This window comes from Schistocerca cancellata, chromosome 6 (assembly GCF_023864275.1).
Source record: "Schistocerca cancellata isolate TAMUIC-IGC-003103 chromosome 6, iqSchCanc2.1, whole genome shotgun sequence".
In the NCBI taxonomy this organism is placed as follows: Eukaryota; Metazoa; Arthropoda; class Insecta; order Orthoptera; family Acrididae; genus Schistocerca; species Schistocerca cancellata.
Window position 1 is genome coordinate 728,888,996 of NC_064631.1, and position 16,564 is coordinate 728,905,559.

The 16,564-nt window shown below is 43.1% G+C and overlaps 1 protein-coding gene across 1 annotated transcript in view; it reads right to left on the bottom strand.

Moving 5' to 3' along the window:
- Positions 1–908: 908 nt before the first annotated feature.
- Positions 909–16,564, bottom strand: part of LOC126088494 (uncharacterized) — a 371,363-nt gene continuing 355,707 nt past the window's right edge. Inside the window, exons 7-8 of the mRNA XM_049906634.1 lie at positions 3,846–3,885; positions 909–2,659 (exon numbers count right to left, since the gene is read on the bottom strand). Coding sequence (XP_049762591.1) covers positions 3,846–3,885 — 40 coding nt within the window. The 3' untranslated portion in view covers positions 909–2,659. The remainder of the gene's footprint in view (positions 2,660–3,845; positions 3,886–16,564) is intronic.

The following is a 16,564-nucleotide window of genomic DNA, read 5'->3' on the forward strand; positions in this document are numbered from 1 at the left end:
TCATCAGATGGCAGTATGGAAATATGTCTGACGCCTTCCGGAAGTCACGGAACACTGCGTTTACACCTATCGCTTTCATTGTCTTGTGAACGAAAGGAGCAAGCTGCTGTTTGCATGATTCTTATTTTCGGAACCCATGTTGATTCGTACATATGACAGTTTCAATCTCCAGAAACATTATAAAACACGAGCATAAAACATGTTCCAAAATTCTACAACGGATCGACGTCACAGATATGGGCCTGTAGTTTTGTGCGTCTGCTCGATGAAATTTCTAGCATACGGAAATGTTCTGTGCTTTCTTCCAAAAATTAGCGATGCTTCGCTCCTCTAGAGACCTGCGATACACTCCCGCTACAAAAGCGCCGAATTCGTTCGCATGCTCTGTATAGAATCGAACTGGTGCACCGTCAGTCTTGTTGCCTCCATGACGCCGGGCACTGATAACTTCAGGTGTAAATTACTTTGCTTAGGAGTACCCATGCTGCTCCCACAGTAATTTTCCACTCAGCTGCGTCTGTTGTTGTCTTTATTTGCAATCGACTTCGAATACTTTTATGGCTTCATCTTCTCTGCTTAGACACTGTTATCAAAATGAAGTAAACCCGCAAGTATATTTTGTTGTTGTGATACAGCACTGTTCAAATTAGTATTATATCTTTCATATGAGAATCTATTGTAACATCGAACTTTTACTACAAACCCTTATCAGCAATTTTCCGTTACATATAGACAGCATATTTCAGTGGCGTCTGAAACCAGTAGCGTTACAATGAGAGTGTCTCACTTTCTTAGGTCTACATTTTGTTGGGATTATGATACTTACTGTTTCTGATGCAATCTCTTTCTTTTGGTGACTTCTTTCCTACAACCAATTTGTCGTTTAGAAAAGAAACAAGTAAACAGAATGGCTTTGAAATTTTTTTTTACTAAATAAACATTTTGTAACGAACACACACGTACATTTCTTATTGGGCTAATGTGAATGGCAGTGCATTACATGCCAAACAGATCAATCAAACAATGGTTGCTTACAGTATGTGGTTGTGATATGCAAGTAAATGATATGGGTTTAGGGTTTCTTCTTTTAAAAAACCTTATACTCCGTACACACGACTCTACAGCCGAGTGAAACGTACCTTTATGAACGTACTTACATTCCAATGTTCTAATCGCTATCTTAATTAACAAAGCGCTAGTACAGTTAACGTCGACAAGGGTCCAACATATTTTTGCTTGTATAGTGTGCAGAAGCATAACCAACATTGATAACTAGCATTTTTTTAATCCTCCAAGCGTGACTGCGCGTCGATATTTTAACAAACGATAGGAGTTGTTATCCACGATTTAAGAAGAAGCGAAGCACATCATGAAATGATCCTGCACACAGTATAAAAAGAGTACGAAACGTCTACCAGTACCAGACGCCCGCCTGTGTATAGAACGCACAGGGCACGCGCCACAAAGTAGTTATTAATCCCTCCATTTGTTGGCTCTTATTAATCGACAAAATTTGTCCCACTATAATCTACTAATTGGCAAGCCAACGAACACCGGATTCCAGTTGGATGAGGATAACAAATCATCGTACAAACACAACGTCACATTCATGCTCTATGTTACACAAAGAGGGCCTCCCCTAAGCAGACTCCAAGGAGGCCACTGCACAAACACAGCTGAACGTAAGAACTTTATCAAAGAGTTTTTTTTTTTCAAAACCGTTGTCATCAAAGTGTCAAAAATAAATTCTCTATTACACAATAATACACAGGTAAAAAGGATAAAGTGACTATGGAGAACCTTTATCCAGACAACGGGGACCACATAGGACATAATCTAATCCACGCCTTGGAAGTGCTTAGTCAGTAGAAAAATAACAAATTAAACGAGTGTGACTACGAGGTAATTTCTGTCAGCCAAAATAATGGCGCATCTGAGTACACCCAAACAACCCTTTTCCACCCGAAAAACATATTTTCCTGAATTTGACGGGTCGCACCCAACCCAGCAGACCTACAGCCTGATTTCAAAATTTACTGCTATATCAATTTGGGTAAATGTTGTTGTGAAAAACGCCACTAAGCAAGAATTATTGTAACTGCACACAGTAGTACGTACACAACAGCACAGAAGAAATACATCCCCAGAAGGAAGTAGAGGTACAAAAAAAAATCCCTGTTCGTATTGCCCCTAATTTGATCGAAAATGCTCCCAGTGATACCACAAAATGTTGGCCTCAGTTGCTACACCAATCCACCGCAGCTGCCGTGCTGTGAATAGGCACTTGAGTTGTCCCGATGGGCCGGTTTCTGGCTTGTTCCCGCTGACACGTGACAAAAGCCACCCTCGCTCTGGAAGGCGCCGCTCTTATTGTCCGTTGTTGCTGCTCCCTCTTCGTTCCTCTTCTCTTCTTCTGTCCCCTCCTGCGTCGCGCTCTTCTCCTCTCGCTACTGTATTACAAAGAGACTTGTGTCCGGTCCCCAGGCTCCCCACGTGCGGGGACGTGGACCACAGCTATCACCACCTACGCCTACTGATTTGAGTCCATCTGTTGTTGGAAACTAGCAACTATCCGAGATAAAAGTTGCGTTGCCGGCTGGTAGAGGGTACCGCTAGCCAGTCGGACTTCACCCTGCAAGGCACTGGACCAGGCCTACCTCTGAAACAAACAAATGAGCACGTTCAGTAAGGAAGCGATTCATCTATTCGAAAAGTTTTGCCAGTAAAGCAATAGATAGTCAGATTTCTTTATGATAGGAAAAAGTGGAAGAAAAAAACAAAAAGTTGGCATTCTTAAGCAACAGACACAGATTGTTATAATAACGACTTTGTATGAAATCTGACTTGGAGCCCGCGGTCTGTTTTAAAAATTCCTTTTTCGTTCAGGACTGTCTTGATCACATTTGGTGGGCTTATAACTGTTATTGATTTCCGCTCCTGTGAGTCGTCTTCATAACCAGTAATTTGTTAGGAAAGTAACACTTCAAGTGGTCATCTGTCGTTCATTCTAGCCACTTAAAATGAACTCAGTCAACACTTTTCTGCTGAATTGATTTTAAGAGACGAAGGTAGACGCTAGACCACTGCTTGACGTTTTACTGTCTTAACAAGGTACTGGTTTTGACAAGGAGTCATAAGGGTCAATACCAGTCCTTAATCTTATTAAACAAAATTGAAGCAATAGGGCCTTTTAATGTTCAAAAGCATAAAGAAGCTTCTCCAGACTGTTCTCAGAACCTGTTCCATTGTCATTTCGCAGCACTTTTTCACCACAGTAAAATATATGCTGTCACAGTATGTGGCAATTCGATAACTTTGAAAATAGTGCCATTTACTCTTGCGAATTTCAAAATTAGAAAACACTCAAATTTAAAGCCCTCATTCTCAACAATACGGTATACAAGTGCACAAAAGTTGAAAGTTTTCGAATTTCACACAGATTTGCGGCTGGAAACTGACCCCACATTGTTTCCCCTTCTTTGTTCTCTTTTCGTGGAAGAGCTCGCTTCAAGAACAAATGTTTTCTTCTTTTGTCTAACGATCCCGTCAAAGGGTTAAGTAGGAAGGGCTCAAGGGCAGGGTGTGAAATGTTGGTGGAAATATTCCGATATAATATAGAAATCGTATGTACCACTATCTAAGAGATATTTTATTAAGGAAATGGAAGTTTTACTTTTAAATGGCACTTCAGTTAATGCTGAAAATTTTCTTTCTGCACAGCACTATTTTACATCAGTAAAATTAATGCCCCAACTTATTAGGAGCTGTGAAAGACAAATTCCGTGAACACTAACTTCATGCGTATGGCGACAGCCGAATCAAGAACTTCCGTATGGTATACGTACCTAAACGAACCATTCGTCCTTCTGACTGGAGGAAATGTCGCTGAAAGAAAAGGAGAAAGATTGACTTATTAGTCACATAGATTATATATGATCGTACATCTAAAGTAATAATATTACGTTGTGCAGCAGTCGAAATAACTGAAATAAATGGCTTGAGTGTGTAAAATCTTATGGGACTTAATTGCTAAAGTCATCAGTCCCTAAGCTTACACACTACTTAACCTAAATTATCCTAAGGACAAACACATACACCCATGCCCGAGGGAGGACTCGAACCTCCACCGGAAGCAGCCGCACAAAATCAATGGTTTAAATTACAATCAAAGAAGAGCAGATAGCATATACCCTCACAATGCTAACAAAATGTTGCGATGCACAGTTAAAGCAACTATTAAAATAGGTCTACTGAGAACACTGAAAACAGCACAGCATTGTTGAAATGTGCAAAACCGCCTGGATTTTCGTTTCTCATTTGTGAATCTAAGTACATCAGGTTGTCTGTCTTGCGGATTTTAATCGAACCTCATATTGTGACGCCTATATACTATTACTCGTTCCACCACTTTCTTCGTATGTGGCCCCCATATTCCTTGCAAATTTTCCTGTTTTGAACTGCTGTAAACTGTAGACTTATCTGTTCACCATGTGAGATACAATGTAATGAAAACGAGCATAAATCGAAAATGTACCAGTCATTTGCTATCATTTAGAAAACTTAATAGCTGTTTAGCATCTATGTCACAAAACAAAAAAGAAAAAAGTATTCTGTGCAGAGGAATACGGATAGGAAAAAGTGTAATAAAACAGATTTAAATTCGGAAGATAATGATCGGAGAAACGATTAAGTAATTGTTCCTTTTTCATAGAAGCACTCTTAGTAGCAAATAAATGTAACCAAAGAATGGCAGTTGATAATCTGAAACTTACAAACCCTTGTGCAGATACCACTTTTTCTTCTCCAGTTCCAATGGAGTATTAGATATATGACTACTCTTGCGCCTGTAGACGATTCACAATCATTCTCTTTGGCATACGGCCCAAAATCAAAAAATTTGGTGTAAGCAATGGTTCAAATGGCTCTGAGCACTATGGGACTTAACATCTGAGGTCATCAGTCCCCTAGAACTTAGAAGTAATTAAACCTAACTAACCTACGGACATCACACACATCCATGCCCGAGGCAGGATTCGAACCTGCGACCGTAGCGGTCGCGAGGTTCCAGACTGAAGCGCCTACAACCACTCGGCCACACCGGCCGGCGGTGTAATCAATAAAACAGTCTACGATCATGTATAGTTTTCCAAATTTCGACGACAAAACCTGGCGAAAGAGCAACTGGTATCTTAGTGTCATGCTCTACACCCACTGAGTATTGAATCAGTCTCAAGGAAGTCTATTTTAGTCAGCAAAAGTTTTGGCAAGATACTAATTCATTGGAGCGAAACTTCTAGAAATCTGACTTGGTAAAGAATGAACACACTGCAATATACAGTATTATCTTTACATTTATGAGGGCAGACGACCTCCATACATCCAAATAAACGAATGGTTTATGTGGCATGTTTAACTGCGGTTTATCTTTTTGAATAGTGAGTGACAAAACAGAGCGAAGGAAGCGTACCTGGAAACGAACTTGGAAGAAAATAAGTTTGTTAATATAATATATAGTATGGTAAGTTTATTGCAAGTATTGAACTTGTCAATCGGAGGAATTTTAGATTATGTGACCCCTTAATTGTTCTAAAGCTTTCGATTGCAAGCAGAGAAATTAATTCTGTACCATTAATCGTACTACAATAAATGGTTTTAAAGTAAAAGTGTTATTGCTTCTTATATCCATTCACGTTTTAAGTAATACTCCATTAAAAGAATATTTTATTTACTTCAGTGACCGTACATTTCATGTTTCTGCTTTATATCAACAGAAAATATACCCTAAAGGATAACACACACAGCCAAAAATAGTAACTAACTCATTGTAAACTGAGTTCCATTTCATTTTTGCCGATTCCTGAAGTCGATGGCACCTTCTGTTAGATTCGTCTCAAATGTTGTCGTTGTAAGCGACAGCTAGTTAATCTTACTGTTCCGTGCATTCCAGAAGTCTGCGGACAGCGCTCTGTAAAAGCAGGAAACGTCCTGCCCGCGACGAGGGAGAAAAGAGACGGAGATAAAACTCAGATTGACTAAGGCTATTCTTTCAGAGGAACCACTCCGGCGTTCACTTTTAGCGATTTAAGGATAACACGGAAAATATAAATCCTGATCGCCGGGCAAGATTTGAAACGCTGTTCCACACTAAGAATCCAGTGTCTCAGAACTGAGTCACTTCGTTTGGTAGTTTCATATTGTTTGATCCTGTGAAATAAACGGTGTGTCTAAGAAGTTCATTGTATGAACAGGTGTCGAAATGGGAACGTGTTAAAAAGGTAATCATTCATAGATCGTGCAGAAAGAGAGACATGTCTAGGTATGCAACCTGCCGTCGAACACGCAACAATTTGACAGAAGCTCTCGCTAGAATTATAATGTTCGCGGCACTCGTCGAAACGTCTTGATATGTCAACACTTCACTTAGCTGTAAACCCGAGAGCTTTTTATGAGTATTGTGTGCCGAGAAAGTATACATTCACACACAGACATTAGCACGTCTGCTGTTGCCAGTGCCCTGTAGCGAGTGTAATGTGTAGTGAGCTCACCGAGCGAAATACGCTCTACGACCAAAACAAAAAATAATAAAAAAGAAACGCTGATTAATGGGGCACAGTTCTAAGCGGGACGCATCATTGAAGTCAATGAGACCCCCTGTCTGGATCCAACCCGCCAGTTGGACAGAATTTGACACGATATACGATATCCCTCAGGATTCTACCCAGAAAGTCTGTGAATAAATGCTGCTTGCGTAAGGGCCAGAGTTGGACCAAGGCGTCATTGCCTTGCCGGGTTTCTGAGGATCTTTTTCTTGAATAAGTCATCCAATATTTCTGAAATGGTAATCGTTTGTTTGCCCGTACATGTACATCACAGATACTAATTTCCATCCCATTCGGATGAATCCTTCGTGATAGTCTTTTTTGTCTAAGATTTTCTTATTAGTACCATACGGTCAACACAGCTTACGTATGTGACGGCATTATAAAGAGAGTGTGACGGTCGGCTGTGTGGAACCAGCGAATGAAGTTGAGTCGACGTGGAGGCAACACAGAATGGTAGAAAGAAAACATCATGTTTGGTCATGAGTGCGACCACAACAAGAATGAAGTTCCTCTTGTTGGTGTAGCAACAAGGACTATCCAGCATGTCTATTAGGAATGATCTATCAGTCGCAAGCCATGCAACACGAGGTAAGAATAGTAGTCGGGAAAATATTGTAACGGAAAGCTAGTTTAGAACAAAAAAACTGTTGTTGAGCATTATAAATTTGTAATCTTTGACACATGATGTATCTATTCCTGTAATTGTTTTCTTCTACAGGAAGTTAAAATCAAAATAACCTTAAAAAAAGACAGGGGTCTCGGACGAGAGCCACGCAATGTCAGTGACAAACGGTTTCAAACACGAAAGTAAGTGCTGCTGTCAGTAAATGTAGGTCAGTTTCAGCCAGCTTAGGAGCAGGCATTGAGAAGAGAACTGCATGTACCTCTCATTTAGAGTAGAATATCTTGCAAAAGACCTTTGTTCACAGCGGCAGACAAACAGCTTCATATCTCCTACAGTCTAATCAACATAGCATCTGACACCGGCTGTCTGGAGGCCTCTTATGTGGACTGAAACTTCGCGACGTTTTGGTGAGACGTTCACATTTCCGGAGGGTGCAGTTCAGATCGGAGGTGACCTTGTGATGTTTTGTCACTCATTCAGTTTACTGTGCTTATACCAGTATGCTCGGTGAGAAAGTATCACCCTTTGTCCTAAGTGTTCCTGATAAGAATATCGTGGACAGAGACGTCATCTAAGATGTCAACACCCACCTTCAGAAGAGCGCACGCGCGCGCCCACACACACACACACACACACACACACACACACACAGGTTCCGGGTGTGTCGAGAACTCAGAACTATTATCACTTCTCGACTGGTGTACAAAATCACGCGACTTTAATCCCATAGAAAATGTCTGAGACTATTCGAACCGTGGACAAAATGTGGTAGCTGTAGACACTTGAGGACCACTTTCCTCTGCGGGTTAACCCTAGCAATACCGAGCCATTTCCCATAAAACATGTTCTAATTTGGGGGGTGGGGAACGTGGGGGAGCTACATTATCCCTACCCTAAAAAATTAGAAGTTAAAATTCGTTAACTGTTTTTGAATTATATTAACAGTATAGTTTTTAAAGAGATATTGATGCGTAAGTGGGGTGCATAACCAGAAAATACCTTTTATCACACTCTTAGCAATATCAGCTCACTTTCATTAACGTGTACTACCGGGTTTACGACCACCGCAAAAAATTTAAAAATGCAAATATCGTCATTGTTCTTTATTTATATTCTCAATACACTTTTTAAACAGATACTGATGTGTAAGTAAGGCCCTCAAGCTGAAAATACAGAACACTACATTCATAGTACATAGTAACATCCACTCCTGAGACATAATGTTCGGGTTAAGTTTTACTGAAAAATTTTTAACATAGAAGAGATATGATAGAAGAATTCTTTGAAAACAATTTTTTTTCAATATTTTAAAATGTAAAATAACTGACTACGTTACTGCGTAGAAACAGAATTATAATTTCAAACAGACAAGGTGGCTATTGCACAGAAGTTACTGTGGTGACCGGTATCAGAAAACTACGTTGCCATTATCAGATCTTTTGCAGTACACTTCACGTAAGATCTGATGATGGCAACGTAGTTTTCTGAACCCGGTCACCACAATAAATGCTGTACAATAGCGATCTTGGGTGTTTGAAGTAGCACTTCGTGTCTACTTAATCTACATCGCCCCCTAACATAACAATGTAAGACTTGTAAGGCTAGACTAGCTTCGCGCCCGCTGCTTCGCTCGCTTTCATTGTGTGGCCCGCAGAGAGTTTATGGCTTTTGTTTTTAATTAATCGAATTTTTACGTTGTTAACAAACTGCAACACCACCTAAGCTTTTCACGCTAATTATGGCCATATATGCATAGACTTTTCTGAATGTAGTTCTGACCAAAAAGTGATTCTGGTAGCAGGAGTCCAAATTTTTTGTTAATCATGCGTTTTGTTTTCTTGTGGAGATATTTCCACAGTAACTTTCATCCCATAACAAATATTTCTTTATATCTAACCGAGAAGTGAAATACCAATTTTCATAAACTCAGATTTAAAATCTTTTTAATGTAACGAAAGAGTTCTTTTTTTTTCACTGAAACATTTTTTTTATTTCTAACCGAGAAGTAAAGTACAAATTGTCACAGATGTAGCCTTAAAATCCTTTAGTAGTTACTTATTAATTATTTATTTTCAAAAAAACTTTGATCCACGATTGTACCGCATAGTGGTTGAATTTCTAAAAATGCTCAAACACGTACTTTTTTTTATTTTCTGACTGTGAAACCAAATGCCCGTTCTCGTAGTTCCAGCTTCAAAATTCCCTTAATGACGATATACCTTCAGAAAGCCTTTCATCCCCTATTTCACTCTCTCGGGAGTGAAATTTCGGACGATCCCTTCTTAAACGATACCTACAGTATAAGATCCAAACCCTCTCCAAACTTCAACTACTAGGAACTCGTTAAAGTGAAAATAAGATCTTCTCTGGAACAACAGTAACGTTCCTATGCGTTTAAAATAACACAGTGTTACTTATTTATTTTTCGACACCTAAAGAATTAATTTAATGCAGTCAAATACTGTACAAATTAGATAATAATATCAAAGATCAATCAATTTATAAACTGTACTACAAAGACTCTAAAGTTTCAACTATTATTGAACTTAAGGAAATGAATTTAGAAACCATATGCAATATTATGCTTACTTATTAGTGCAATCTAAAGACTGGTGACACTTTGTATTACATATCATCTAGTTTTTGTGACAAGCACACCTATTTGTGGTACATTTAGACGTGCAGTCGCGTATCCTGAAACCTTACCGAATACCAAGGAATTGTTTTATTGCTATTTGACATACAGATACCTCTATATCTTTCGTTAAAAACCTCTATTTGCGAAAATCGAATTCAGATTTTGCATTAAACCGTTTTAATAAGTAGGCAACTAAACTAGAACGGGCATCTATTTATGCTCTGTCTACGTCGGGTACTTTCATTTTCACAGTGACGCCATCGACATTTGGGTAATTTGCATTAGGTACAGTTTACATCTCCTTTGCTGGCTTTTCTAAATCTTTCTTGGCTTCTTCATGCTCAATACATTTTTCCTGTACCCTTCCTCCTTAGGATCAACACAGTCTAATCACATTAATGTAACCACTGCCTACATTCGACGTCATTGTGCAATAACCGCTCACAGACGGTAGGTTGCGGCATTAACGGTGGAGGGGGGCGTGGAAAACATTGCAGTCGTTGTCGTAACGCGGGAGCTGAACTATCTATCTGACGTCCAAAGGTCATGATAATTTGCTTTTGGGCCAAGGGAAAGCCTTTTCGAAACGGATAAGTTTGTGAACTGTTGGCGCGCAGCCATGCGTAAAGCATACCTCGCATGGCAGCTGCAGTGCACCGCGGGCCGTAAATGTCAGAGGCTAACAACGGTTGTTGAGATGTGTGCGGGAGAACAGACGTGAAACTGTTGAGCAACTGATCACGCAGGTGAACCAAGGAGTTTCCTCAAAGGCCATTCAGCGAATTTTGCTGCGTGTGGGCCTCCGTAACAGGCGCGTTGTTTATGCGTTCACGGTGACTGTTGTTCATTGGCGACGAAGGCTCGAATTTGTACGCAACTGCTGCAACTGGACATCTATTGACGGGCGCCAGATGTCCATTTCAGATGAATCACGTTTTATCCTCCATAGGCGTGAAACGTCAGAAAGCATAGACCGTGCAACAATTGTCAGAAGGATCCACGCCGCAGGAGGGAGCAGTATGGTCTGCGGAATGTTTTCGTGGCAGTCTCTGTACAGCACAGTGTATCAACACAAGTATCCATCTATCCCTGGGGATCATGTCCACCCCTGCATACAGTTCGCTTTTCCTCGGCACGATGGCATCTACCTGCACGATAATGGAACGCGTCACACAGCTCGCAATGTACATGCGTGACTCGAAGAGCACCAGGATTTAAGCCCAATCGTAATTCTATGGGACAATTTCGATCTGCGTGTGCGCACCATGGATTCTCAACAGCGAAACCTAGCGCAACTGGCAACGTCACGGGAGTCATAATGACTCCACACCCCTCTAAGTACCTTCTGTAACCTCACTGTCTTTCTTTCTGCAGGCTAGCAGCGGTCAACGCTGGAGAACGTGATTACTCAGGCTTTTGACACGTGATCATATTAATGTGACTGGACATACTATTTCACCACAAGTTATTTCAACAAGCGAACAATACAGACGACGCCTTGTATAGTCCTCTTTTCAGGCTCTGTACAAAACTATGTTGGCAAGTCTGCTGAAGCTGAAGGTAACTCAGTGATGACTTCTTCAACATGCAGAGGTGATTCCTTGGAGGTGCAGGATAATTTCATAACTGTATCCTCAATCAACGGTGTAGAAGGCAGTTTCAGATTCTCTCAATAAATTCTTATATTTCTTGATTCTCTAGGAGCAGGTGATAAGGGAATATTTTCTTGAGTAATATTTATCTGTGATCCTATAATCACAGTCTCTTGTGAATCTTCTAGTTTTTGAAGATCTTCTTCAGTATTTATCAAATGTAATACACTTTGTGCTATAATACAAGAAGACCGTCCCATTTTTGCGGGATAGCCGAACATGACTTCGTATGGGCTTCTTTTAATCGCGGAACGATAGGCACGATTTTTCATGAAGTGTACGAATCGTACGTCCTCACTCTACTTGTTAGTCTCATTATCAGTATCAAGTAGTGAGTATATTTTCAGGTTTTTGGTTCGCTCGTTCTGCACTTCATTGACTTCGGTTGTGTCTAGGTTGGCCGTGTGCTTACAAGTTCTTCGATTTCATATACAAAATTCGCCTCCATTTCCAGAACGCAAAATAGTTGTTTCGTCAAAAAGCAGAAAAATATCAAACAAGTTATAGGCTACTTCATTCGCCCGTTTCGATTGAGCGTTTTGAGTATAACAAATTTTGTTAAGTGGTCTTGCTATAAGAGAAGAAACTTACGTATTCAATCTGGTTGGGATTGGTAATCGATGAGATCCACCAGGAATCTGTTGCTGAAACGCGATGAAATAATCGGCTTTACAATAATCCCTTTTTTCACATTTTTTGACAAGGTTTGCATATATCCTAAAACAGTTTTATGTGGGATTTCCGGGCTGGAAGGCGTGCCGGTCCTCGGTGTGTCGGCCAGTCTGTGGACGGATGGCCGCGCGGGTTGCCGCGAGGTCTGGGGGGGGGGGGGGGGGGGCGGCACTTGCCACGGTTCAGGCGGCTTCCAACCCCGGACGTTCGAGTCCTCCCTCTCGCATGCGCATGGGTGTGTGTGTTGTTCTTAGCGCAGGTTACTTTAAGTCAGAGTAAGCAGTGTGTGAGCCCAGGGACCGATGGACTCTGCACTTTGGTCCCATACGAACTTACCACGAATTTCCTAATTTCCTTTTTGCCATTGCTAGTCTGCTTTTGATGTCCTCCTTGCGTCGTCCGTCATGAATTATTTTGCTGCCTAGGTAGCAAAATTCCTTAACTTCATCTACTTCGTGGCCATTAATTCTGATGTTAAGTTTCTCGCTCTCCTCATTTCCGCTACTTTTCATTTTTTCGTCTTTCTTCGATTTACAGTCCATATTTTGTACTCAGTAGACTGTCCATTCCTGTCAGCAGATCTTGTAATTCTACTTCACTTTCAATGAGGACAGCAATGTCATTAGCGAATCTTACGATTGATATCATTTTACCTTGAATTTTAATTCCACCCACGAACCTTTCTTATATTGCTTTTTCGATGGCAAGATATAACAGTAGCGGTGAAAACCTGTATTCCTGTCTTACACTCTTTTTCATCCGAGCACTTCGTTCTCCCGCTCTTACTATTCCCTTTTCACTTCTGCACAAGTATATACACTCCTGGAAATTGAAATCAGAACACCGTGAATTCATTGTCCCAGGAAGGGGAAACTTTATTGACACATTCCTGGGGTCAGATACATCACATGATCACACTGACAGAACCACAGGCACATAGACACAGGCAACAGAGCATGCACAATGTCGGCACTAGTACAGTGTATATCCACCTTTCGTAGCAATGCAGGCTGCTATTCTCCCATGGAGACGATCGTAGAGATGCTGGATGTAGTCCTGTGGCACGGCTTGCCATGCCATTTCCACCTGGCGCCTCAGTTGGACCAGCGTTCGTGCTGGACGTGCAGACCGCGTGAGACGACGCTTCATCCAGTCCCAAACATGCTCAATGGGGGACAGATCCGGAGATCTTGCTGGCCAGGGTAGTTGACTTACACCTTCTAGAGCACGTTGGGTGGCACGGGATACATGCGGACGTGCATTGTCCTGTTGGAACAGCACGTTCCCTTGCCGGTCTAGGAATGGTAGAACGATGGGTTCGATGACGGTTTGGATGTACCGTGCACTATTCAGTGTCCCCTCGACGATCACCAGTGGTGTACGGCCAGTGTAGGAGATCGCTCCCCACACCATGATGCCGGGTGTTGGCCCTGTGTGCCTCGGTCGTATGCAGTCCTGATTGTGGCGCTCACCTGCACGCCGCCAAACACGCATACGACCATCATTGGCACCAAGGCAGAAGCGACTCTCATCGCTGAAGACGACACGTCTCCATTCGTCCCTCCATTCACGCCTGTCGCGACACCACTGGAGGCGGGCTGCACGATGTTGGGGCGTGAGCGGAAGACGGCCTAACGGTGTGCGGGACCGTAGCCCAGCTTCATGGAGACGGTTGCGAATGGTCCTCGCCGATACCCCAGGAGCAACAGTGTCCCTAATTTGCTGGGAAGTGGCGGTGCGGTCTCCTACGGCACTGCGTAGGATCCTACGGTCTTGGCGTGCATCCGTGCGTCGCTGCGGTCCGGTCCCAGGTCGACGGGCACGTGCACCTTCCGCCGACCACTGGCGACAACATCGATGTACTGTGGAGACCTCGCGCCCCACGTGTTGAGCAATTCGGCGGTAAGTCCACCCGGCCTCCCGCATGCCCACTATACGCCCTCGCTCAAAGTCCGTCAACTGCACATACGGTTCACGTCCACGCTGTCGCGGCATGCTACCAGTGTTAAAGACTGCGATGGAGCTCCGTATGCCACGGCAAACTGGCTGACACTGACGGCGGCGGTGCACAAATGCTGCGCAGCTAGCGCCATTCGACGGCCAACACCGCGGTTCCTGGTGTGTCCGCTGTGCCGTGCGTGTGATCATTGCTTGTACAGCCCTCTCGCAGTGTCCGGAGCAAGTATGGTGGGTCTGACACACCGGTGTCAATGTGTTCTTTTTTCCATTTCCAGGAGTGTATTACCCGTCTCTTCCTATTTCGTACCCCTATTTTCCTCACATTTCGAACAGCTCCCTCCATTTCACATTTGCGAACCCTTTTTCCAAGTCGACAGATCCTATGATTTTTCTTTAGTCCTGATTCCATTGTCAACCACAACGTCGGAACTGCCTCTCTGGTGCCTTTATCTTTCCTAAAGCCAAACTGATTGACATCCATCACATATTCGGATTTCTTTATCAATCTTCTGTTTATTATTCTTGCCAGCAACTTGGACGCGTGAGCTGTTACGTTGATTGCGCGAAGACTCGCAGTCTTCGGAATTGTGTGGAGAATATTTTTCCGAAAGTGAGACAGTATGTCGCCAGACTCTACTGTCACCACACCACCGTGAATGGTCGTTTTGTTGTCACTCCCGCCCCGCAATGATTTTAGAAATTCTGTTGGAATATTATCAATCTCTACTGCCTAATTTGATTTTAAGTCTTCCAGAGCTCTTTTAAACTGTGGTTGGTTAGTTGGTTGGTTTAAAAGAAGGGGGGAGGGACCAAACTGCTACGTCATCGGTCCCTCATTCCGATTAAAATAACTCCACAAGTGTGAGAGTGAAATAATCGAGACATACAAAACACAGCTGGAGGAAAGGAGAAAACCACAAGAATGACAGAAGGGCAACAAACACTAAAATGGACAAACTCGGACAAGAAAACCACAGAGAGACGCAACAAACATGTAGAAGAGATCAAAACAAGAGAGCAGATTACCATGGCTGGCTGACCATGAGAATAAAAAGGAGAAGCCAGCCACTCTGCAACACATTAGAACCTCCACCCTAAAAGCACTTGGGTGAAGGACACTGAGGGACGAAGGACATGCGCTAAAACTTAGATCAAATGACGAAACTCACCCTCACGAATAAAACGTAAAACTAAAGCCGGTGCTGAGGCATTATCGCCCAACACCGAAGGCAGGGTGCTGGGAAAGTTAAAAGTCCGCTGCAGAGCGGCTAAAAGTGGGCAGTCCAGTAAAAGGTGACGACCGTCGTTTTTGAGCCACAGCGACACCTAGGTGGGTCCTCGCGACGAAGGTAATCATGCATTGGATACGTATGGTCAATGTGGAGCCGACAGAGGATAACTGATTCCCTGCGAGAGGACCGCAAGGAAGACTTCCACACATTAGTAGTCTCTATAAAGACACGCAGTTTGTTATGCGTACTGCTATGCCACTCCATCTCATAAAGCCGAATTACCCTGCGGCGTAAGACACAAGGCAGGTCAGTTTCGGAGATGTCCATCTCTAGAAGCGCTTTCGGCTTGGCCTGCTTCACCAGCCTGTTGTCAAGTTCGTTACCTGGGATTCCGACAAACACCACTGACTGACAGGACCATTACAGGGCATAGATGGACTCCTGAATGGACGCTGCCCAATGATGGCGAGGGTAGCACTGGTCGATAGTTTGTAAGTGGTTCAAGGAGTCAGTACACAGGAGAAATGACTCGCCAGGGCATGAGCGGATGTGCTCAAGAGCGCGAGATACGGCCGCCACATCTGCAGTAAAAACACTGTAGCCATCTGGCAAGGAGTGCCGTTCAATATGTCCTCCATGAAAATACGCAAAGCCAACGTGACCATCGCCGCCATCGAGCCGTCGGTGTAAACCACTTCATGGTCCCGGGACATGTCGAGCATCGAGAGGAAGTGATAGCGGAGACCCACAGAGTAACGCAGTCCTTAGAGCCATGCGAAAGGTCCTAAAGAATCAGCGGTCTAGGTGTACGTCATGGAGGTGTATGCGAATGGACCTTGAGCAGAGGTGGTAACGAAGGTGTGCAATGTAACTAACGAGCAGTTATGCACCCCAGCCTTCAAAGCAGGGACTCTGGCCTCCATCAGGACACGCGTCACTGGACTCATTCTAAAAGCTCCCGTCACTAGGCGAACGCCACAGTGGTGCACTGGGTCACGTAAACGCAATGCTGAGAGCGCTACCAAACCGTAAACCAGACTCCCATAGTCAAGGAGGGATTGGACAAGGTCTCTGTAGAGCGGCAGCAGCGTAGAGCGATCGGCACCACAGTTGCTCAGGCAGCGGAGGCATTGAGGTGCAGCCAGCGTTTCCGCCTAAGCTGATGAAGGTAAAGTAGCCAAGTC